This window comes from Salmo trutta, chromosome 23 (assembly GCF_901001165.1).
Source record: "Salmo trutta chromosome 23, fSalTru1.1, whole genome shotgun sequence".
Classification (NCBI taxonomy): domain Eukaryota; kingdom Metazoa; phylum Chordata; class Actinopteri; order Salmoniformes; family Salmonidae; genus Salmo; species Salmo trutta.
The window spans coordinates 39121636-39148086 of record NC_042979.1 but is presented as its reverse complement, the minus strand read 5'-3'; the positions used below and the strand labels follow the sequence as shown (position 1 = coordinate 39148086).

The following is a 26451-nucleotide window of genomic DNA, read 5'->3' as shown; positions in this document are numbered from 1 at the left end:
CCCAATGTCAGGGATGTAGCCCTGATATTGCTGAAGCTTTTTTGATTTTATTTTTATATTCTAGACCCAATCTTGGGAACTTTCTTCCTTTCTTAAAGTTTTGAAACAATGTGAAAATAGTTAAAGTACAAAAGGGAAAATAAATAAACATAAATATGGGTTGTATTTACAGTGGTGTTTGTTCTTCACTGGTTGTCCTTTTCTTGTGGCAACAGGTCACAAATCTTGCTGCTGTGATTGCACACTCTCTCTCTCTCTCTCTCTCTCTCTCTCTCTCTCTCTCCCTGCACCTCTTCTCTCTCCCTCTATCTATCTCTCTCTACCTCCCTCTCTCTCTCTCTCTCTCTCTCTCTCTCTCTCTCTCTCTCTCTCCCTGCACCTCTTCTCTCTCTCCCTCTATCTATCTCTCTCTACCTCCCTCCCTCTCTCTCTCTCTCTCTCTCTCTCTCTCTCTCTCCCTGCACCTCTTCTCTCTCTCCCTCTATCTATCTCTCTCTACCTCCCTCCCTCTCTCTCTCTCTCTCTGTCTCGTGCTCGGCGCTAGTTGTCATTAAGTCTGAATTGCAGAACCAATTAGTTTGATCCAGAGGGGATGTGATGTGCAGCAGCAGTATGGACAGTGGGGATAGGAAGGGACATGTGTGTGTAAGCATGCGTGTGTGTGTATGCGTGCGTGCGTGCGTGCGTGTGCGCTCTCTTATTTGGCAATGGACCTCTTAGCTATGCTTGGATACACATCATCAAGACAGGACACAAAAACACCCCAGACAGACACTCAACCATACAGAGACAAACACACACACACACACACACACACACACCACACCACACACACACCACACACACACCAAGCAGAACGGCCCAGAGAAACAAACACATTGTCACTAAGAGCAGATTGGGACACTATGTCTTGTATGAGTTGTTGTGTGGTGTGTGTTGACCCACTTATTGCTTTCCCTGTGAGTTTACTCTTAGTTTGCAAAACATTATGAACACCTTGCCCATAGAACAGCCTCAATTCGTCAGAGCATAGACTCTACAAGGTGTCGAAGCGTTCCACAGGGATGCTGGCCCATGTTGACTCCAATGCTTCCCACAGTTGTGCCAAGTTGGCTGGATGTCCTTTGGGTGGTGGACCATTCTTGATACACAGGAAACTGTTGAGTGTGAAAAACCCAGTAGCGTTGCACTCAAACCGGTGCGCCTGGCACCTACTACCATACCCCATTCAAACGCACTTCAATCTTTTGTCTTGTTCATTCACCCTCTGAATGGCACACGTACACAATCCATGTCTCAGTTGTCTCAAGGCTTAAAAATTATTCTTTAACCTGTCTCCTTCCCTTCATCTACAATGATTGAAGTGGATTTAACAAGTGACATCAATTAGGGATCATAGCTTTCACCTGGTCAGTCTATGTCATGGAAAGAGCATGTGTTCATAATGTTTTGTACAGTCAGTGTATTTGTGAGCTTTACAACATGTTCCAAACTGACGTTTCATACTGCTGGTTGATAAATCACTGTTAATACATGTTTAAGTGGCCTCTAACAGCGACACACACACACACACGCACGCACGTACGAATCTGAGGGTGTGTGCGTGTGCGTGTGCGTGTGCGTGTGTGTGTGTGTTTATCTGTGTGTCACCTAATGCTCAGTAACAGTGGCAGGTGTCATCATGTTTGGGGAATATGCTCCTCTCAGGCCCTGGTAAACGCTCCCCTCACAGGAGACAAGTCATGCTCTCCTTTGGCTCTAGTTTACAGTTCAGCCTCCTTGACATGAGACGTAGTTGAGGATGACTGAATGTCTGTGTGTGTGTGTGAGCAGGCAGGTCACTCATGATACAAGTCAGTATTCGACGTCCATCCATATCTGAGGATGTTCTGGAGATGATGTGGAAACTGGTCACTAGGGGCACTGTTACCTTCAGGTAGTTTTGGGTTTTGCTAGGGCATTGTGGACGGGGATGGCGGATAAACGTAAGCATCTGCCTCTGATTCCAAAGGTTGCCAGTTCAAATACAGTGATAGAATTATTATTTTTTAAGCCTCTCCCAGTCCTTAACCCTTACTTTACCATAAAAACTAACCCTTACTTTACTATGCTGAGTTAATGCCTAAACTAACCCTTACTTTACCATGCTGAGTTAATGCCTAAACTAACCCTTACTTTACCATGCTGAGTTAATGTCTAAACTAACCCTTACTTTACCATGCTGAGTTAATGTCTAAACTAACCCTTACTTTACCATGCTGAGTTAATGCCTAAACTAACCCTTACCTTACCATGCTGAGTTAATGCCTAAACTAACCCTTACCATACCATGCTGAGTTAATGTCTAAACTAACCCTTACCATGCTGAGTTAATGTCTAAACTAACCCTTACTTTACCATGCTGAGTTAATGCCTAAACTTAACCTTAAATGTTACGTTTGAGAATCATGGATGAACGTCTAATTCTGACGTGAGACTGTGAGAACTGGTAGGTATGAGAGCAGTGCTAGGTGTGTGTGTGTGTGTGTGTGTGTGTGTGTGTGGATAGCGTGATGCGATCGGACAGTGCTAAGCTGCTATCAGCCCCCCACACTGACAGCTAATTAACAGGATGAGCCTCGGACTGCTGATGGAGAGAGAGAGAGACATAGGTAAGTAGAGAGAGAGAAAAACAATGGTAGAAGGAGAAAGAGGGGTAGAGATGGCTTATTAACATGTACAGTATACTGTACTCCTTGCAACATACGTATACAGCACAGTTCTACTTAAGCAATAAGGCATGAGAACCCAGGGATTATAGTGTGAAAAACACCTGACTAAGTAAGGGTTATTCTTAGGCCCGACCTAGAGCGAAGGGAAACAGCCCTTAGGAGGGAGTTGTATACAATAATTATTCGGTTTGAGTGCCTTGTGCTTTTATAAAACTGTTGCCAACATATTTAAAAAAAGATTAACAACATTTGTTTCATTAAAAATATTATTTTGATGAGTAAATATGTTTTATTTCATCCTTCCACCAGATGATATAGTCCGGGGAAAAGCCAGTTATTAGTTCTGAGATTCTGAAGTTGCTAGCCAGACAGGCTGGTCGCTCATTCTATTCATTCTATTGGAAATGGTTGGTATGCTAAGCAAATCATTGGCATGTAGCTATGCAGGCTAGCTACTTCTCTGCTAGCCAACTAAGGCTAACACACAATCACTTCAAGCAGCTGAAATGACAGAACACGATGTCCATTTTTGTTTGTTTTACATTTGTTTCTATTGCCAATTATTTGTGTGTATCCATTATAATGATCCTGATAAATGATTTTGCCTGGCTTAGAGAAGCGGTCAGTCTCTTCTGGACATGTTCATATGGCACAATGGAGATCGCAAAAAAAAATACTGCAACGTTGCACAGGTCAGAGGGTCAGGCAGCGAGTTTTAGACAAATCCCCAATGTTGGAAACCTAATTCTAAGCTAGGCTACATGCATGGGGAGATAATGTCTTGACACTTTTTTCCAGGGGAGATTAAGTTTATGAATGGCCTGGCTGGACTTTGACAATTTCAATGGAACTGTTAACAGGCGTTGCACAGGGATTGTGATGAATAACTCCTTGCTATCAACCAATCAGCATCCAGGATCCAAACAAATCATTTTAGAAACATGTAAAGGAGCTACATGTAATATTTTCACATTGTATTTTACCAAATAAAAAAGTCAGAATTGGATGTTGGAAATTGGTTGTAAAGATGGGCTTGGGTTAGTGGTGATGTTCAGTATCTGGCGGTGGTGGATTAAGTGGCATCTCCCTTGGTGTCTTTCTCCTATTTCGCTCTTTCCTCCACCATTCTCTCTGTATGTTATCTTATTCTCACTGCTCTCAATTTCTACTCTTCTCTACCTCCTTCTCTTACGTACACATTCCAGATGAGAGCAGCATTTGTCGAGGAAAGTTGGAGGAAAAATGTCATCCGTGCAAACAAACTGTAATATACACCTAAGACACACACACACACACACACACACACACACACACACACACACACACACACACACACACACACACACACACACACACACACACACCAACACACAATGTTGGACACAGGGAAGTTACACTAATATAGTATGTCTAGTTCCACTCCTGCTGTCTAGTGTCTTACACAGCAGTGCCATCTAGTGGTCAAAATAGGTTTTCATACTCTACCTCCAAATAAAGGAAACTATTTTCTATTTTTTTATTTCATCTTTATTTAACTAGGCAAGTCAGTTAAGAACTAATTCTTATTTACAATGAAGGCCTACCCCGGCCAAACCCGGACGACGCTGGGCCAATTGTGCGCCACCCTATGGGACTCCCAATCATGGCCGGATGTGATACAGCCTGGATTAGACCGCTGCGCCACTCGGGAGGCTATCTTTATTTAATTTACTGTAGTTTTGTTTTCTATTCAGCCTATTTGATTAAATGTTGTTCTTTAAACTTATAAAAAATATAAAAACGTATATAAAAAAAACAAAGATCACTTCATCGTCGTGGATTGGAAGAGGAACTCAATGTTGATATGTCAAACACGCACTTTAGTAACGGCCATTGTAAAAACACAGTGAATGCCAAACCAGATCTAAGATGTCACTGGATATACTTCCTGCTGATTGGTCCATGTTTTTGTGTCCCTTCAGGGAGAGCCAATAACGTTCAGCGAGGAGGTCTTTGTGACCCACCGCTCCAGTGCCATGAGACAGTTCCTGCAGAACGCCATCCAGCTGCAGCTCTTCAAACAGGTACACACACACAATAATAGGCAAACACACACACACACACACACACACACAATAATAGGCCCACACCCCATTTATCATTGGAATAAACCTTTCTCCGTCTCTGTAGTTCATCGATGGCCGCTTGGACCTGCTGAACGCTGGTGAGGGCTTCAGTGATGTTTTCGAGGATGAGATCAACACGGGAGAGTATGCAGGTGTGAATACAAAACAAATTGACAAATCACTGTTAATACATGTTTAAGTGGCCTCTAACAGCGACACGTACGCACGCACGCACGTACGTACGCTCAGAAATTACTAGGTTGTTTAACTCGGTCTCAAAGCACTTGACTTGATCTTTGGTTGGGGACCGGCAGACATTTTATGCGCCTCCAAGGTCACCAAAAACCAGTAGGCACGAAACAGAAGTCAACGTTTTGAAACTGAAGTAGGCAACTCTCTGTCCAATAAGAATGCTCATTGATGTTCTCGGTTTAAAAATTAATTAAAAAAGTTCAAGAATACTGCTATACAGGTTAATAATGGGACATGGGTTAGGGACATTGACTCCTCCACTGCTATAGACGTTAGTAATGGGACATGGGTTAGGGACATTGACTCCTCCACTGCTATAGACGTTAGTAATGGGACATGGGTTAGGGACATTGACTCCTCCACTGCTATAGACGTTAGTAATGGGACATGGGTTAGGGACATTGACTCCTCCACTGCTATAGACGTTAGTAATGGGACATGGGTTAGGGACATTGACTCCTCCACTGCTACAGACGTTAGTAATGGGACATGGGTTAGGGACATTGACTCCTCCACTGCTGTAGACGTTAGTAATGGGACATGGGTTAGGGACATTGACTCCTCCACTGCTATAGATGTTAGTAATGGGACATGGGTTAGGGACATTGACTCCTCCACTGCTATAGACGTTAGTAATGGGACATGGGTTAGGGACATTGACTCCTCCACTGCTATAGACGTTAATAATGGGACATGGGTTAGGGACATTGACTCCTCCACTGCTATAGACGTTAGTAATGGGACATGGGTTGGGGACATTGACTCCTCCACTGCTATAGACGTTAGTAATGGGACATGGGTTAGGGACATTGACTCCTCCACTGCTATAGACGTTAATAATGGGACATGGGTTAGGGACATTGACTCCTCCACTGCTATAGACGTTAGTAATGGGACATGGGTTAGGGACATTGACTCCTCCACTGCTATAGACGTTAGTAATGGATCATGGGTTAGGGACATTGACTCCTCCACTGCTATAGACGTTAGTAATGGGACATGGGTTAGGGACATTGAGACGTCCACTGCTATAGACGTTAGTAATGGGACATGGGTTAGGGACATTGAGACGTCCACTGCTATAGACGTTAGTAATGGGACATGGGTTAGGGACATTGACTCCTCCACTGCTATAGACGTTAGTAATGGGACATGTGTTAGGGACATTGACTCCTCCACTGCTATAGACGTTAGTAATGGGACATGGGTTAGGGATATTGACTTCTCCACTGCTATAGACATTAGTAATGGGACATGGGTTAGGGACATTGACTCCTCCACTGCTATAGACGTTAGTAATGGGACATGGGTTGGGGACATTGACTCCTCCACTGCTATAGACGTTAGTAATGGGACATGGGTTAGGGACATTGACTCCTCCACTGCTATAGACGTTAGTAATGGGACATGGGTTAGGGCAGTGGAGGAGTCAGTGGTCCTAACTCATGTCCCATTACTAATCTGTATAGCAGGGATTCCCAAATGTTTTGCTTTGCGACCCACCAATTAAGGTGTCTGTTGAGTCGTAACCCACCTTAAGGATTGAGCAGTGAAAAAGCAGTCCCGACCCACAGTTTGGGAACCACTGCTCTGTAGAATATAGAATGTCCACTGTGTTAAGACATTGACCTTTCACCCCTGTGACCTCTCCTCTGTGTTAACTCCAAAGGCAGCGACAAAAACTACCACCAGTGGCTATTCACAGTAAAGGTAGGTCCTACATTTCAACCCATAAATGTGCCCATATTTAACACAGTCACATGAGTAAATAAACTGTTGATTTCTCACATGCTGAGAAAGTTTAGGGACATTTTTTTATGACAGAAAACAATGGCAACGTTTCTATGACTGTTGCCATGTAATTGTTAGCTGTGCCGCTAACAATGGCTTTGTCTCCAACAGAAAGGGGGTGGTGCCATCTTTAACACAGTGAGGACCAAGGCTAATCCGGCCATGAAAACAGTCTATAAGTTTGTAAGTGTCCCTCTATCATGACAATTACACCATGACACTCCCAAAATGTTTCACTGTTAACTGTCGCCATATTGCTGCCACTTTAAAGGGGCAATCTGCAGTTCAAACAATAACAAATTGGTATTGGTAAACAGCTTAGGGATGTGGCTGGAGAAATGTAACCACTCTCAAATTCATAGACAGCTCTGGATGCAAGGACTGACCATCCATGATATTCAAATTATAGCTTTAACCATGTTTTGAAGTTATATAGTGTTCGTTTACAATTACATTGTTTACAAACAATGGCGTAAAACAAGCTTATATTTTGGGATCTGATGGAGTACAAGCGTTGAACAAGGTCATGAGGCATCTGTAAGTTATTTTCTTCAAGAATCAATGGCTATATACACTCACCGGCTGGTTTATTAGGTACACCCATCTAGTACTGGGTCGTATCCCCCTTTGCCTCCAGAACAGCCTGAATTCTTCGGGGCATGCATTCTCCAAGGTGTCGGAAACGTTCGTTGCTCAATTGGTATCAAGGGACCTAACTTGTGCCAGGAAAACATTCCCCACACCAGTACACCACCTCCACCCGCCTGTACCATTGACACCAGGCAGGAGGGGTCCATGGAGTAATGCTGCTTATGCCAAATCCTGACTTTGACATCAGCGTGACGCAACTGTATTCGTCGGACCAGGCAATGTTTTTCCACTCCTCAATTGTCTACTGTTGGTGATTGTGTGCCCACTAGAGTTGCTTCTTGTTTTTAGCTGATCAGAGTGGAACCCGGTCTGGTCGTCTGCCACAAAAGCCCTTCCGTGACAAGGACCAACAAGTTGTGTGTTCTGAGATGCCGTTCTGCACACCACTGTTGTACTGCGCCGTTATTTATTTGTTTGTGGCCCGCCTGTTAGCTTGCACAATTCTTTCCATTTTCCTTCAATATCTCTCATCAACGAGCTGTTTTCGCCCACAGGACTGCTGCTGACTGGATGTTTTTGTTTTTCGCACCATTGTAGGTAAACCATAGACACTGTCGTGCGTGAAAAGCCTAGCAGGGCGGCCATTTCTGAGATACTGGGTCCGGCGCGCCTGGCAGCGACAATCATACCACACTCAAAGTCGCTTAGGTCACTCGTTTTGCCCATTCTAACGTTCAAACGAACAGTAACTGAACGCCTCTGCCTGTCTGCCTGCTTTATAAAGCAAGCCAAGGCCACATGACTCACTGTCTGTAGGAGGGGTGTACGGACAGCGTATTCAGACACCTTCCCTTTTTCCACGTTTTCTTACGTTACAGCCTTATTCTAAAATTGATTCAATTATTTTTTGTCCTCATCAATCAACACACAATAGCCTATAATGACAAAGCAAAGCAGGTTTTTAGAATTTTTTGCAAATGTATCAAACATAAAAAACAAATACCTTATTTACGTAAGTATTCAGACCCTTTGCTTTGAGACTCGAAATTGAGCTCAGGTGCTTCCTGTTTCTATTAATCATCCTTGAGATGTTTCAACAACTTGATTGGAGTCCACCTGTGGTAAATTCAACTGATTGGACATGATTTGGAAAGGTACACCTGTCTATATAAGGTCCCACGGTTGACAGTACATGTTATAGCAAAAACCAAGCCATGAGGTCGACGGAACTCTCCGTAGAGCTCCGAGGCAGGATTGTGTCGAGGCACAGATCTGGGGAAGGGTACCAAAACAATTCTGCAGCTTTGAATGTCCCCAAGAACACAGTGGCCTCAATCATTCTTTAATGGAAGAAGTTTGGAACCACCCAGATTCTTCCTAGTTCTGGCATCCCAGCCAAACTGAGCAATCGGGGGAGAAGGGCCTTGTTCAGGGAGGTGACCAAGAACTTGATGGTCACTCTGACAGAGTCCAAAAATGGATGTAGCTACTGCTGATTGCCCCTTTAAAGGTAGAATGCAAGATGACTCCTGACTTACAGACATCAACAGAAACAAAATCTGCTAAATAACCCCTTGTGTGTTTTCCCTCCAAGGCTAAAGATCATGCCAGAATGGGGATAAAGGAAGTCAAGAGCCGACTAAAGCAAAAGGTACCTAGTTCTCTGTGTTCAGCGTTTGGGTTTTGTTAACCTTTATCAACGTATAAATTGGCATTTGTCTTTGGTCCAAATCACCGCCTGAAGAACAACTTCACAGAACACAACTGGCACACACACACACACACGCACACACAAATGCGCTGCCACTCAATGGACGACAGAATTCACTCTGATGGTTTTTCCTCTCCCTCACACCTGACTGTCACTTATCCTTCCGCTGTTTGTTCATCTCTCCAACCTGATCCCCTTAACTTGACCCTCTCAACTTGACCTTCTGTTGACCTCTCACCTTTCAACTTGACCCTCCAACTTGACCATCTTTACTTCTGCTGCAATTCTGCTCCTTCATCTTGGTCCTCTCCCTCCCTCTCTCACACCCTTTCTCCAAATATGGCCCTATTCTGTTCCTTAAATCCTCTAACATCTATCTGCCTCTCTAACCCCTATTTGGCCCTCCTTTTATCCTGCTTTGGCCGTCCCCTACCCTCATACCCCTCATCTATGCCCCCCCTCCACTATAGCCCTGTAGGGCCTCCTCCCTCGACCTCCCACTCCCCCTCTCCCTGCATGGAGACCATCACCACCACTACCCCCTCCAGCCTCGCCAACCTCCTCCGTATTCTTGTGCCCCTTTCCAGGAGCTGGCAGAGAACGGCTACTCCTCGACAGTGGGCGCTGGTGGCACAGGAACGGGCACCGGGGAGGAGGGCACCACGGCCGGGTCGCCCACCTCCACAGACGGAAAGGACGGCAGCGCCCGCACCTGGGACGAACGGCGGCCTATCACTGTGCACTTTGGACAGGTGGGTGAGAGGAAGAGTAGGGATAGAAAGGGGGGGTGAGTTTTAGAGGTCAATGAGGGTGTGTGTGTGTGTGTGTGTGTGTGTTAATGCCTCCTATACTGTAAGTTTGAAAAACCATAAGCAGCATATAAAACCTCTCATATCTTCAACTGTCTGATCTCTCCTCACTGACTGTCAATCTGTTGGACTGACTGTTTTAATGCTGCTATATTTAGGAATGACATATATGCTCCTAAAAAAACACTCTACTATCCTATAGTCACAGTTGTCTATAACAGTTGTTTAAAGAAAAGTCTCCCCCAGTCTGTACTATTTACAGTCATCATTATAACTATAGAAATATAGAAATATCTATCTGATTAACACAGTGTGACTGTCCTCCATATTCTACTGTGCTGTCAGTTCTATCATTTTATCACAATCGTTGTTAATGGTTCTCTATTGTTCCATCTCTTTTGTTGCATTCATTCCTTGTCATTTCTCATGTTTCACACGCTCAATCATGCATGTCTCTGAGTCTCCACTCGCTCTGATCCATCCTGTCATCCATGTCTCTGTCTCCACTCGTTCTGATCCATCCTGTCATCCATGTCTCTGAGTCTCCACTCGCTCTGATCCATCCTGTCATCCATGTCTCTGTCTCCACTCGTTCTGATCCATCCTGTCATCCATGTCTCTGAGTCTCCACTCGCTCTGATCCATCCTGTCATCCATGTCTCTGAGTCTCCACTCGCTCTGATCCATCCTGTCATCCATGTCTCTGTCTCCACTCGTTCTGATCCATCCTGTCATCCATGTCTCTGAGTCTCCACTCGCTCTGATCCATCCTGTCATCCATGTCTCTGTGTCTCCACTCCCTCTCATCCATCCTGTCATCCATGTCTGAGTCTCCACTCCCTCTGATCCATCCTGTCATCCATGTCTCTGAGTCTCCACTCGCTCTGATCCATCCTGTCATCCATGTCTCTGAGTCTCCACTCGCTCTGATCCATCCTGTCATCCATGTCTCTGAGTCTCCACTCCCTCTGATCCATCCTGTCATCCATGTCTCTGAGTCTCCACTCGCTCTGATCCATCCTGTCATCCATGTCTCTGAGTCTCCACTCGCTCTGATCCATCCTGTCATCCATGTCTCTGAGTCTCCACTCGCTTTGATCCATCCTGTCATCCATGTCTCTGAGTCTCCACTCGCTTTGATCCATCCTGTGTTCCTCTTCTTCATTTGTTCCTCCTTTTCTTTGCTTTGCACGTGTGTGTTCAGTTTATCTAGTATAAAATCAAATGGACATTTATAAATGTAATAATACTATTGGATCTCATTTCTAAACATAATAATACTATTGGATCTCGTTTCTAAACAATAATAGCATTGGATCTCAGTTAAACCATTCCACTAGTTAGTGTCTAGCAACCCTAACTAAGTTGGAGTGAAATCAAGCGTAATACTTTACAGTCAACATAAAATAAATAAAAATGTAATCAATACTTAGTCGACATACTCCAAGACATAGTGTTATTAAAGCTGTAAACAAGAAGGTTAAAAGACCCTCTGGTCTGAAAAGCATCTCAACCACAGTCACCCACGTTGTCACCATGACCACAGGGGACTCCAAGACACATCACCGTGACGACGGTGACACCGTGCTGACAGAGGACCCCGTTCATTATGTCGCTATGGTAACCCCCCCAGTAGCCCTCATGCCTCTGCCTCCTCCGCTGCTATGAAGAGAGGGGGGGTGAGAAGAGAGATGGGAGGGAGATACCGAGAGAGAGAGAGAGAACATCTTTGAGGTGTTGCTCCCAGCACCATCCATCCATCTCTCTTCCTCTCATTAGAGCGCTGAATAATTAGGACACACACGTCCTCTCTCTTTCTAATATACACACACACCTGTCAGGACAACATTCGTAAAAAGCATTGTCATCCGCAACGAGGATACAGTGTCAGTTAGCTGAGACTTTGTTCAAGGAGGGCCTAGCAACATCTGTTTTTGTGTTGGTGTGGGTACGTGGTATTGAGTGAAGGGGATGTTGTTGTGGTTGTCTAATGTGGTGGGGGATGTGTGGTGGGGGTTGTGTGGGGGTGGTTGTGTGGTGGGGGTTGTCTAATGTGGTTGTGTGGTGGGGGTTGTGTGGGGGTGGTTGTGTGGTGGGGGTTGTCTAATGTGGTTGTGTGGTGGGGGTGTGTGGTGGGGGTGGTTGTGTGGTGGGGGTTGTCTGGTGTGGTTGTGTGGTGGGGGTTGTCTGGTGTGGTTGTGTGGTGGGGGTTGTGTGGTGGGGGTTGTCTAATGTGGTTGTGTGGCGGGGGTGTGTGGTGGGGGTTGTCTGATGTGGTTGTGTGGTGGGGGTTGTGTGGTGAGGGTTGTCTGATGTGGTTGTGTGGTGGGGGTTGTGTGGTGGTGGTTGTCTGATGTGGTTGTGTGGTGGGGGTGTGTGGTGGGGGTTGTCTGATGTGGTTGTGTGGTGGGGGTTATGTGGTGGGGGTTGTCTGATGTGGTTGTGTGGTGGGGGTGGTTGTGTGGTGGGGGTTGTCTGATGTGGTTGTGTGGTGGGGGTTGTCTGTGGTTGTGTGGTGGGGGTTGTGTGGTGGGGGTTGTCTGATGTGGTGTGGTTGTGTGGTGGGGATGTGTGGTGGGGGTTGTGTGGTGGGGGTTGTCTGATGGTTGTGCGGTGGGTGTTGTGTGGTGGGGGTTGTCTGATGTGGTTGTGTGGTGGGGGTTGTCTGATGTGGTTGTGTGGTGGGGATGTGTGGTGGGGGTTGTGTGGTGGGGCTGTCTGATGTGGTTGTGTGGTGGGGGTTGTGTGGTGGGGGTTGTGTATTGGTAGGCAGGGATGCAGACTAATTAAGGAATATGTGAGACTGTGAGTCACTCCATCTGAAAATTAAACAAATATGTACATGTAATGTAGTGTGTGTGTGTGTGTGTGTGTAAGTGCATGCATATACAGAATGTTTGTGTGTGTACATTATCATGTCCCTCCATTGTTATTTATGTGTGTGACCCCTGGGTGTCTCTGGTGCAGCCCCTCCGAGAGCCTCCCCCTCGGCCCACTCGGCCCCCTCCTCCCAGGCTCCAATGCGGCAACTCGCGGCCCGTGAGTACCTGCCCACTCTACCCCTCTACCTCTCGTCTCTGGCCTTGGCACCTGCGTTTGTGGTTTGGAGTTTGTGTGTGCGTGCGTGTTTATCGACTGGTATACTGTCAGAGTATGAGTCACGGGCAGGTAGCCTAGCGGTTAGAGTGGCTGGTTCAAATCCCCGAGCCGGCAAGGTGGAAAAATCTGCCGTTCTGCCCTTGAGCAAGGCAGTTAACCCACAACAATAACTGCTACCCAGGTGCCGATGACGTGGATGTTGATTAAGAGGGGTTGTGTTAAATGTGGAAGACACATTTCACTTGAATGCATTCAGTTGGAAAGCTGACTAGGTATCCCCCTTTCCTTTCCTTACCCTAACGTTGACTGGAGAGACTAATCCACTCCCATTCATTCACCTGATCTTTCTGCTCTGGTTCAGTGTGTATACCTGAGTTACCGCGTGCGTGCGTGTGTGTGTGTGACCGCTGGTGCACAGCTCTTTAACAGTTACCTAAACTATGGCTGCTCTGTCGTATGTTACACTGGCCTGAGCTATTTCTCTGGAGCTTCTGTAATGCTTCTCTTCACACACATTTCCCTTCAATCCTAGGCCTGGTCCCGAGGACCCACAGGCTTTGGTTCCATCCCAGCGATAACAGATTTAATATAAGGGCTTAATGACGATTTGAAGAATAGGTTTATTAGTGCCAGGCGGGAAGAAAAGCCTGCACCCCCTCTAGATATCCCAGGGTTGATGAACACTGCTCTATCTACTACAGAATGTACCACCTATATCACTGCATGAGTCTTTAATATCTATCTATCGTCGTTGCAACGTCTTTTAAACCAAAAATACATATTTTCAGCGTTTTTTCATAATATCTATATTTCTGTCCCGAGATGAATTAGCATGTTTACTATCATTACATATTCCTATAAAGGAGTGATGTGAGCTTTACACCAAGTCTTTTTGTAATGGGTTTTGAATAGAAAGACACATTTAAAGGTATGTTTTAGAGCATCCACAGTGAAGTACGTGACCATATTTATCCCTACAGTTGTGGCACAACAGATGGCAAGAGTAGTGAGTATTCAATACACAATTGAGTTTATTCCTCGTTCTAAGATCCTTAAGAAAAGGTGTCGTCATTCATGGTGCAATGATGAAGAATCTCCCCCTATCGCTCGCTCGCGCAAGCGCACACACCACCCCCCCATATGACCTCCCTCCCTGCTCAGGATTCACCTTTTACACCCATCCCTCCCTTTCCTCTCTTCTTTCTCCTCTCACTCTCTACCTCGCTATTGTTTCCCAGTTTCTATTGTTTCCCAGTTTCTATTGTTTCCCAGTTTCTATTGTTTCCCAGACTCTATTGTTTCCCAGACTCTATTGTTTCCCAGACTCTATTGTTTCCCAGTTTCTATTGTTTCCCAGACTCTATCTATTGTTTCCCAGACTCTTTTTCCCAGGCTCTATTGTTTCCCAGTCTATGTTGTTTCCCAGACTCTATTGTTTCCCAGACTCTTAATGAAGAGAGTCTCCTCTATAGGCCAGCTGATGCCCCCCCCCCCCCCCCCCCCACACACACACACACACACTAATTTGTCTTGTAGTTCTTCCCTTACCTACCTCCCCCCACTGAGTTTGACCCTCTGGGTTTGGGGCAGCTGGAAATACCAGATTACATTTGACCTCTAACCCCTCACTCAACCCCATGACACCTGGTCTCAGGTGGTAGCTGTAGGGTTGATCTGTTATGACACATCCTCCCCCATCCAAGGTTTAGGGTTCACCACATTTTTTTTGCAGAATGTCTTTGGTGTCAGACAGGAGAAGGTCACTATATTCTGTGACATTTTACCTATCAATTGATATTCACATACGGGCTAATATCTAAGCATGTGTATTGACATATCAACATGCATATGGGCTAACATATGTGCACAATATTTTCTGTGTCTGTGTCCGTTAGTGTAACTTGCCTCGATTGGAATAGTTTGTTTTTGATTTGATTTTTTACATTTCCACAGGCCCGTCCACCCAGGCCTCAGGTGGCCAAGAGACCTCGCAGCAACGTGGGCCTGGAGAGTAGCCCTGAACAGTAAGACCACCAAGCTACACTATACCCATCCTCATCATCACCATCATCGTCATCATCTAGTTCCTCATAAGCTACACTATACACATCCTCAAATCACCCATCTTCATCATCACCATCATCGTCATCACCTAGTTCCTCAAAATCTACACTATACACATCCTCAAATCACCCATCTTCATCATCATCACCTAGTTCCTCATAATCTACACTATACACATCCTCAAATCACCCATCTTCATCATCTTCATCACCTAGTTCCTTATAGACTACACTATAAACATCCTCATCACCCATTTTCATCATCGCCATCATCTTCATCACCTAGTTCCTTATAAGTTACACTATACACATCCTCAAATCACCCATCTTCATCATCATCTTCATCACCTAGTTCCTTATAATCTACACTATACACATCCTCATCACCCATATTCATCACCTAGTTCCTTATAATCTACACTATACACATCCTCATCACCCATCTTCATCATCTTCATCACCTAGTTCCTTATAAGGTACACTATACACATCCTCATCATCACCTAGTTCCTCATAATCTACAACATACACATCCTCAAATCACCCACCTTCATCATCATCTTCATCACCTAGTTCCTTATAATTTTACATTTTTTTTACATTTACATTTTAGTCATTTAGCAGACGCTCTTATCCAGAGCGACTTACAGTAGTGAATGCATACATTTCATTTCATACATTTTATTTTTTTTCCATACTGGCCCCCCGTGGGAATCGAACCCACAACCCTGGCGTTACAAACACCATGCGTTGCAAACACCATGCTCTACCAACTGAGCTACACTATACACACCCTCATCACCCATCTTCATCGCCATCATCTTCATCACCTAGTTCCTCATAATCTACAACATACACATCCTCAAATCACCCATCTTCATCATCACCTAGTTCCTTATAAGCTACACTATACACATCCTCAAATCACCCATCTTCATCATCACCATCATCTTCATCAGCTAGTTCCTTATAATCTACACTATACACATCCTCATCACTTATCTTCATCACCTAGTTCCTCATAATCTACACTATACACATCCTCATCACCCATCTTCATCACCTAGTTCCTCATAATCTACACTATACACATCCTCAAATCACCCATCTTCATCATCACCATCGTCTTCATCACCTAGTTCCTTATAAGCTACACTATACACATCCTCATCACCCATTTTCATCATCGCCATCATCTTCATCACCTAGTTCCTTATAAGCTACACTATACACATCCTCAAATCACCCATCTTCATCATCATCTTCATCACCTAGTTCCTTATAAGCTACACTATACACATCCTCATCACCCATCTTCATCCCCTAGTTCCTCATAATCTACACTATACACATCCTCATCACCCATCTTCATCACCTAGTTCCTCATAATCTACACTATACACATCCTCATCACCCATCTTCATCACCTAGTTCCTCATAATCTACACACTTACTGAGGTCTGCAACTACAACAAATTGTTTTAGTTTTCATTTGGACAGGGTCCTCCAGCTCCAGTCCTGGATAGATACTGGATGTGCAGGCTTTTGCTCAAGCCCTGCTGTAATCCAAAAATGAAGAACACAATTAGTTGATTATTTTGGACTGGAGTTGGAGAACCCTGTCCTATACTAATAATGAAGAACTTGCAACTATACCCACTACCATGTTATTGACACATACACAAACACTTCATCTACATACTCACTACCAGAAACACACATATTATCCACAGTATAATGTATGCAGATACACACCATGATATCCCTGGAAATCCTCTATTTATGTTGGTACTCAGCCCCACAGTCCCAGAAGCATAATCCTCTATTTATGTTGGTACTCAGCCCCACAGTCCCAGAAGCGTAATCCTCTATTTATGTTGGTACTCAGCCCCACAGTCCCAGAAGCATAATCCTCTATTTATGTTGGTACTCAGCCCCACAGTCCCAGAAGCATAATCCTCTATTTATGTTGGTACTCAGCCCCACAGTCCCAGAAGCATAATCCTCTATTTATGTTGGTACTCAGCCCCACCGTCCCAGAAGCATGTATGAGAGCTTCTGAGGGCTAGTGTAGCATGAAGCTAACCATTGGGAGTTAGCCAATTTCACAGTCTCCTGAGGTGTAGAGTAGCATGAAGCTAATCATTCGGCGTTAGCCAACTATTCCCAATAAATTACACCTCTGGGTTTTCAGTTCATCTAGTGTGTGTTTGTGATGCAACTGTGAGAAAGGTTCAATCAAATATTCATGGAGTTTTTAGGCTGGTCTTGGCCACTAGATTAACAAAGCTGTAACAATCTAAGTGTGTTATTCAAAGGTTGTAGGAATACTTATTAGTTTTTTTTTATACAATGCGTGGGTCTAATCCTGAATGCTGATTGGTTAAAACCACTTGATTGAAGACCCACAGACTACACTCAGACTCATGTTTGGTGAAGTCGACAGATGTTTGCTGCCCTCTTGTGGCCTATGAAAAGAAGTTGTTGGATTGGTCTGATTTTACCAATGAAGAAAAATATGTCACAGGCCAAGACTGAGATTTCTCTCTTTCTGTCTTTTTCAATCATCTCTCCATTTCTCACACCCTTACTGAAAAACAAAGAAATCATTCAATCAAATGAGAGTGTTCTGTTCTGTATCTATCAGTCATACATAAATGATTTTTTAAAGATAACATTTCACACAAAATCATCTGATATACAAAAAATGATTCAATTTTCTTTCTCTTTGTCTGTCTCTCTTTTCTTCTCTCCCTCCTCTCGCTCTCTCTCTGCTCTGTGTGGGATATGGGATATCTCTTTATCTCTCCTTCCTTTTCTATCTCTGTCATTCCCTTTCACTTTCTTTCTCTCTCTGCCTATCTACCTCCCCCAGTGGTGGCCGTCCCACACGTCACTACACAGTCTTTCTGTCCGAGGACTCATCAGGCGACGAGCTGCAGCACGAAGACGACTCCATTGCCAGCTTCCCCGAGAACTTTCTCTTCTCTGCCCCCTTCGAATGGTCACCCCTGTACGCTCCACTCCTACCTATGATAATGCACTCACTTCATTGTGTAGTGCTTCTTTGATTGGCTTATCTCCGTCCGGCTCGATGCGTGATTGGGCGTGCACTCTTCCAATGTTTTTTCTTTGATTGTTTTCCGATTGGCTGAACACGATCTCTTTCTGCTGTCTGAGTTAAGTTTTGTGGTCCATCTCTCAAATGGTTTTTGGCTCCATTGCCAGCAAACATTATAATCTGCTGCAACAGTAGCTTATCATGTAGCAAAAAAAAGCAGGCCTCAGTCAGGCAAGTGTAGCGACAGCAAGTGTAGCGACAGCAAGTGTAGAGACAGATTGCCGTTCAAGCTGGCATAAATACAGCATCATTCGTTTGCATCATATGATGTAGGATGTATTTCTGCCTGCTTGAACGGCAGTAAGCTCAGGTACACATGAAAACATGACATGACCCTGAGAATTGATAGAACATCGCTCAGATATGCACAGAAATGATATAACATTCAAAATGGTTGAATCTTTCCTTTAATAATCGTATATATGTGCCGGGACTATAACAGTGTAACTGCACACAGGGGTGGTCAACTCCAGTCCTCGGGGGTCTGATTGGTGTCACACTTTTTCTCCATCCCTAGTAAACACAGCTGATTAATTAAATTGTATTCTAAACAGAAGATCATGATTGGTGTCACAGTTTTGCCTCCAATAATCAACTAATCAGGCCCCCGAGGACTGGAATTGCCCACCCCTGTCAACAGTTTACTGTACTGCATGTGACAATATTAATTATGTGCAACTGTGCGTGCAGCCGTGCACACATGCATGTAACTAATTAAATAATTTGTCCGACAGGCCGCCTCCTTACCGCTCCCTGAAAGAGGCGGAGGAGGGGGAGGAACCCATCAGCGGCCCCTCCTACACAGCCCCGCCCAGCCCAGTGATGGAGAAGTTTGCTGATATCAACCTGCTGGGGAACATGTTCAGCTGCTTGGATGAGCCTGAGGGACAGCAACTCAGCCTGGCCAAGAGCCTGGAGGACCTCCGCACACCCAAAGACCCCCAGGAGCAGCAGAAATTAATCTACCAGGTACCAGAGGACACATGGGACGTGGTGGCTACAGACCTGGATCAAAAATGGATTTCAGGGGTCTGAAACTCCCGGTTTGCTTGCCAAAAACAGCCCACGAGCCAGTTAAAAAAATTGTTAGACTTCTGTGGTCCATTATCTATACTCATGTTACGTTATATAGCATTTGATGTACAGGTTATCATCTGTTTTGTTCTCTTGTTTCTTCCCTCTGTAGCGGATGGACCTGAGTGGCACCCTTCCAGGCCTCAAGCACTCCAACCCCTACAACAAGATGTGGAGCATGCATGGGCAGGATGATATGGCCATGTCCGGCCGGGTGTCTCCGAATTGGGACCGACCCCTGTCCGTGCCCCCCCCTGACCTGGAAGAGCTGCGGCCCCCTAGCCGAGAGAGCTTCGGTCCCGGGGTCCTCGAGCGGCCGGATCTCTTCACCACCCCCAGCCAAGGGGAGTGCATCACCATCCCCCGCCCCCAGGGGAGGAAAACCCCAGAGCCAGGTAAGGTCTTGGGTCCGCCACCAGTGCCCCAGCCCCGGACCAAGCCGGGGGTGGTGGGGGATGGTGGGACCACTACAGCAGGGGGGCAGGAGTTCCGGCAGGCCCTTGGGATGGGGGGTGACCTGATGCTGCAGCCCACCAAGATGGACTTCAATGATGGGGAGGATGTGGACCTGCTCAGCCTCCTGGACCCCCTGAACAACCCGGCCCAGACCACCACCACCCCAGCCTTGGCAGGGGAAGGAGCAGACTCCCGGTCCAGTGCCGAACCTCCGTCCTCCAGGCCTGTTCTCCCACCACGTCCCTACCCTCAGAGCCTGCCCCCCTTCCACCAACACATGCCCCTGAACCCCTTTACCCCGCCCCTCGGCTACTCCACCCACAGACACTACTCGCCCACCGTAGCGGGGAATCCCTTCGGCAGTGGTGCCTACGGGCCTCCCGCCTCCGCCTATTTCCACGCCTCCCCCCATGGTCACCCTCCTCACCCTCTTTCTACAATGCCGGGGCTCTACAGACTGTCCTCCCCCGTGGGGTCTAACCTCCCTCCTGGTATGGGATCCATGCGGTCTGCCTTCCCCAATCATGGCGGTCCTCCCCCCACCTCTTCAGGCAGCCACCATGCTCTCTCTAACCTGTTGGACTCCCCCTCGGCCCCCACCCCTAGCCTCGCCCCTAGGGTACTGCCAAAGCCTCCCAACACTGCAGAGGACTCCAACGAGACTCAGGATCCCTTTGGGGACCTACTGGCCATGGCTAAGCCGGCCGCTGCACCACCTAAAAAGAAGGTAGAGGGCCTTCGGGGGAAGTGGGAGACTTTTGACTAACTCCCCTTTCCTTACTTTCCACGTGTGGGCGTTGTCTTATTCACCTCTTCCCTGCACCAGCTTATGCTGCTGACCAATGAGTAACAAAGTCTGTGTGTCAGGCGACCAATCAAGAGGCTGGGTTCCAAGCTGTCCCCTCTCCCCCGTCTCCCCCTCTGCTAAATGTCGGAGTTCAGACCTCACTCTTTCTCTCTCTCTCTCCCTCTCTCTCCCCCTCTCTCTGTCTCTCTCTATGTCTATGTTTCTCTCTCTCTCTCCTCTCTCTCGTCCTTCAGTCTGGAATGGGACTCTCAACCCGGCCTTGCTTCTTTCAGTACGCTGTATATGCCAACCATGCACAGCCCATGCTAGCGCGCTCTTGCACAGTATCCCTTGGTGTTAGCTGTGTGTGTTCAATGCCTTCACTTAGACGTTAGCTTAGCTCAAACTGGAAGGCGTGTGGCCTCTAAAACACATCTTGACTCTATCCTGGGACCCGGCACCAAAAGGCCATCATGTCTCAGAAACTGTCAGAGCCGTGTCTGTTGCTACGATGGTAATGCTAATCATTAGAGTAGCTAGTAGTTTGTGGATTTCCCAGCTTAGCGGTGTTATAGTCCGATCTGTGGCACATCACTAACATGCAGTCCGTCCACCCTCAATGTGTTCAGCGGCGTCATGTTTTTAGAGGAAACTCTCGAATGATACATGATTTTGTTTGCCTGGACTAACTAATGGACCGTTGTCATTGACTGAAGCAAATCCACCAGAACATTTTGGCTGAACGGGGTTGGTTGTGGACCTTGGTTTACATTATGCCGGTTACAGCAATCTTTCAGGTGAAACTTTTGCTAATTCATTTGTCAAACTTTAAGAAGCCATGATTGTAAATTCCTATGTAGTGGGAGAGGAATATAGAACAATCATGTTTGCTATTTAAACTCATCCCATGTATTCCCTTTTCCCCTTGTTGATTTTGGCCTTATTCTAAGTGTTATCATGTTTTCTGTGTCTGAGGACAGTGATTATCTACTACTGAGTCACTGGCTGCTTGCTCAGTGTGCTGCTACTATGTGTGCAAGAGTGTAAAGTATGTACCGACAAAATGGATACCGTTGTCGGTTGCGATTGCAATCGATTGCCAGTGCGCTTCCATTTGGATCCGAAATGACTCAAATCAGGACCTAGACCAAGAACTAAGACGACACTAGTCTGTGACACTATAGGACGTTTGTCCCGACAACTGCTACAAATAAACCCCCACCGCCTTGTGGGTAATCACATTCATGGAGTCATAGGGGCTAACATTTGGGAGAACGCCTACATGCTAATGCTAAAGGCTAACGGTGTTGTGGAAGATACAGTAAGGCTGTGGAGCAAAATCATGTCAAATGATGTCTGTGGAAAATGTAATTGGAACACATCTTGGTCCTTGCTTTGTGTGTAGAGGGAACAAAATAGAATGTACAGTGTATGATTGATTAAAGAGAGATATCAAGTACTGTGTCGGCTAATACTAGAAACATTAAGTAAAGTTTCATCTTTTGGAACTCCTTCTCAGTTAGACAACGCTTTTCTCCTCTCTGGTCACAACAGCTTATGGAGAAAAGATTCCATTGAATCTGTGGGATACTTCACAAAACATGACTCATGAGTTAGCAAGAACTTCAGTGACATTTAAGTCTTTCTTAGTCCATCCTGAAATGGTTTGCAAAATATTTCCCCCAGTTTTAGACGATGATTCACCTATACTGCAATATGCATTTATAATATGGACATTTTAATTGATTTCGTCAAAAAGGTTTGCAAAATAAAGCCAAAATACAGACTTTTCTCTGAAGCACGGTGTTAGTGACGTTGATTAGCTAGTCATACATTACTCAAGTTAGCGATAATTAATTCACAAGTGATTAGTAATAATTTGCTGTCAATATTTACCTGGCTATATCTAGGCATCCCTAAGTATTCATTGTGTTTATAAGAAACCTTGATTTTACCAGAGCCTACAATCATTAGTACTGCACTCACCCCTAGTATTCATTGAATAATGCTAATAATAATACATGGGATTTATATATCGCTTTTCAAGGAACCCTATGGTTTGTATGCACCTTTCTTAGGGGCTGTGGTAACTTTTGATCGACAATACATTTGAAGTGTGGTTTAAGAATCCGAGCAATGCATTAAGTTAAATCTCACTCTCACACTTGGTCAAGACAGTAGCACAGTATTAATTGAATGAGTGAACATTCAGTGACAACAGTCTTTGCCTTACAGTCAAGGATATTCCATTATTTTTTAATCCATATCTACGTTGGGCAAAAGTCCTTGGTGTGTCTATTTATTGCTGATGTAGATGGTGTCCATACCTCCACATCCCCTTCACCTCCACATCCCCCTCCACATCCCCTGTACCTCCCCTCCACATCCCCTGTACCTCCCCTCCACATCCCCTCTGCATCCCCTCCACCTCCCCTCCCCTCCACATCCCCTTCCCTCCTCCTCCTTCACATCCCTTCCACATCCCCTTCCCCTCCTCCTCCTCCTTCTTCACATCCCTTCCACACCCCCTTCACACCCCTACCACCTCCCCCTCCACACCCCTACCACCTCCCCCTCCACACCCCTTCCACCTCCCCCTCCACACCCTCTCCACATTCCTTCCACCTCCCCCTCCACATCCCCTCCACAACCCCTCCACACCCCTACCACCTCCCCCTCCACTTCCCTTCCACCTCCCCCTCCCCCTCCACAACCCCTCCCCCCTCCCCTCCACAACCCCTCCACCTCCCCTTCCCTCCACATCCCCTCTACCTTCACAACCCCTCCCCATCCACCTCCCCTTCCCTCCACATCCCCTCCGTATCCCCTCCACATTCCCTCCCCCTCCTCTTCACATCCCCTCCACATCCCCTTCCCGCCACCTCCACATCCCCCTTCACATCCCCTCCACATCCCCTTCCCGCCACCTCCACATCCCCTCCACATCCCCTTCCCTCCACCTCCACATCCCCTTCCCTCGTCCTCCTTCACATCCCCTCCACATCCCCTTCCCTCCATCTCCCAATCCCCTCCACCTCCCCCTTCACATCCTCTCCACATCCCCTTCCCTCCATCTCCCCATCCCCCTTCACACCCCCTCCACATCCCCTTCCCTCCACCTCCACATCCCCTCAACCTCCATCTCCAAATCACCTCCCCATCCAGTTTCCTGTACAAATGTGATGATATTTTTTATACAATTGACCCTTTTTTTAAAGTTGAGATACATTTTTTGTTGTTGTTTCTTTTCCTCGTTTGTATATCTCTCCCGATTATAAAGAACACAGTCACACAATCACTGCCTGGCTTCTTTTCATTCCCTTCTTTAGCTGGTAGTTGTACTGATTCTCTTATTTTCTAGCCATGTTTCTGTCTGTCACTCATTGGATCTGCAGTGTGATCTGCTTATTGACCACCCTATTCCCTGAAGTCAAAGACTGTAACTATTGCCTCTTCTGAAGACCCTTAGTAGTGTCTCTTGGACCTTGTGTGTTAATAAATTGGGTTTTAAGAAAGAACAATTGCTTTCTCATGATGTTTGTTTACAGTGTTTTTGGGGGGCAGATTCTGTTGGCATGTTGACCATTTAGATTCATATCTTATGAGCGGCAACACCCAGATATAAAGGTAAGGTATTTCCCTCACAAATCGGAACCAACCTTTGTTCTGCAAAGCTAGGCTCAGCTGAACTAGGCTAATGCTAACTAACTCCAAAGCTAGGCTCAGCTGAACTAGGCTAATGCTAACTAACTCCAAAGCTCCTGTAAATTGAAGGGACACTCGAGCAACAGGAGATACAGTATCCATCGCCTTATAATTGAAAGGTGCTGACTCAGTTTTCAGTGTTTTTATTCTAACAATCTCCCGCTAGTTGTATTTTAACACATATTTACAGTTCAATAACAACAAGGTTGTGTTTGTGTAGAATCCTCTATACAGTGCGGTCTTTATTGCATATTTTGAACTCTTGCTTTTTTATGCAAAACCTTGTATGAACAGTATCAACATAAGAAATGTCCAGCGTCACTGAAAGTAGAATGTGAAAACAGTGCAAACTAATCCAGATATCGAACAACCCAGCAAAGAACTACATTCAAATCATTTCTGACATAATTTACAACAATAAGAGACAAACGTTTAGATTTTCCTCAGTATATAAAAGAACTAGGATAAAAGTACCGCAGTGTTTTCTCAGTATATAGTTCATATTTGTATCACATGACTTTTCGCTAAAGATTTGATGGAACCCATTCCTCTTATTCATCAGTTGGGTCTTGCTGTGACTTGATGTTTGCATTAAGAAACAGTGAAGCACTTCACTTTTAAGGAAAAAAATTTTGTACAATACAGTCAATGTCCAGGTATGACAAAATGTTTGAGAATGTGACAAGAAGATAAAGGCTTAGTGACATTTTGCCTTACTTTCGTTGTTTCCAGTCACATACTTACAGTACCCAAGCTTTTGGTGAGAGTGACATCTTCAAATAAGGACAGGTGAATATACTGTACAGCGTCTCAGGCTTTAACACAGATATCTGCATCGTCAGTTTGTTTAAACGTCATAAAAAAATATTCTAAATCAGAAACTTCTATCCTGTTGTTTCATCACTAATCTCGCTGCTCAGAAACCCGATTGTTTTATCCTCCGTTTGGAAACGGAAGTGAGCATGCCGCGTTAAATCTAACACAAAATGAGTGGAAGAACATCCTTTGTGCACGTGAACGTGCTTAATTTCAACTTAAAATCAAACACAAAATCAAACACGTTTGAACGACCAAAAATATACAAACTATAGCCTCTTCACACAAAAAGAAAATCAGTCATTCTAATTTGGGAAGGGGTAGGGATTGTGGAGTCCGACAGAGAGCGAGGTCTCACAAGGATGAATTTATTCTCCAAAATGCGTGCTCTACCAGTTCTAGAACTGTGTAACCTTGAGTGTGTAGTGGTGCCACAATTCAACATATTGTGACCATGGAGGATAAATTTGTCTTATGAGTAGAGTTCCTGGGGGGGAAGAGACAGACATTATGTCTTCAACAGGCAGTACATTGGCGGGTAGATTTTTTGCTAGTGGTGACTAAAGTGGCTTTGTAAAGAAAACCAACCTGTTGATTACAGTTGCTTTTGGCCCATAGACTGTTTAAACGGTGCAGAACCATTGAACTTTTAGTTGTAAAAGTTGTAAAATACTGAATCTCCCTTTTAAGATTGTTGCCCTACCTTTAACCAATAATTGCAAGGCTCTAGTAAGGGTGTGGGTAGGTAGTGCCCCCTGTTTATGTATTTCTTAAAAAAGAAAAGTCCATCCAGTCCATCTTCCCAATGCTCACTCCTAGAGCATATGCCTTCTCTTCGTCTGTGGGAGACAAGCGGTTGTCCTTTGGTCCTTGGGCTCCCCCAACCAGGATGCTCCAACTGTCAGTTCTCTACCAACCAACCCCCACTGCCCACCCCCAGTTCTCTACCAACCAACCCCCACTGCCCACCCCCACTCCCCCAAATAGGATGCTCCAACTGCCAGTTCTCTACCAACCAACCCCCACTGCACACCCCCACTCCCCCAACCAGGATGCTCCAACTGTCAGTTCTCTACCAACCAACCCCCACTGCCCACCCCCAGTTCTCTACCAACCAACACCCACTGCTCACCCCCATTCCCCCAACCAGGATGCTCCAACTGTCAGTTCTCTACCAACCAACCCCCACTGCTCACCCCCACTCCCCCAACCAGGATGCTCCAACTGTCAGTTCTCTACCAACCAACCCCCACTGCCCACCCCCACTCCCCCAACTGTCAGTTCTCTACCAACCAACCCCCACTGCTCACCCCCACTCCCCCAACTGTCAGTTCTCTACCAACCAACCCCCACTGCTCAC

The 26451-nt window shown here is 45.7% G+C and overlaps 1 protein-coding gene across 5 annotated transcripts in view; it reads left to right on the top strand.

The window, feature by feature from the left end:
* dennd1a (DENN/MADD domain containing 1A) overlaps window positions 1–22029 on the top strand; it is a 145718-nt gene extending 123689 nt beyond the window's left edge. For 2 of the 5 annotated variants that reach the window (XM_029710252.1, XM_029710249.1), the window contains 11 exons: window positions 4673–4774; window positions 4881–4968; window positions 6738–6778; window positions 6971–7042; window positions 9045–9101; window positions 9749–9913; window positions 12938–13009; window positions 15023–15093; window positions 18008–18145; window positions 18988–19222; window positions 19440–22029. In XM_029710252.1, the coding sequence (XP_029566112.1) occupies window positions 4673–4774; window positions 4881–4968; window positions 6738–6778; window positions 6971–7042; window positions 9045–9101; window positions 9749–9913; window positions 12938–13009; window positions 15023–15093; window positions 18008–18145; window positions 18988–19222; window positions 19440–20549 (2151 nt within the window). In that variant the 3' untranslated portion in view covers window positions 20550–22029. The remainder of the gene's footprint in view (window positions 1–4672; window positions 4775–4880; window positions 4969–6737; window positions 6779–6970; window positions 7043–9044; window positions 9102–9748; window positions 9914–12937; window positions 13010–15022; window positions 15094–18007; window positions 18146–18987; window positions 19223–19439) is intronic. The other 3 variants (XM_029710251.1, XM_029710253.1, XM_029710254.1) reach the window with 3 other exon arrangements.
* The last annotated feature ends 4422 nt before the right edge of the window (window positions 22030–26451 follow it).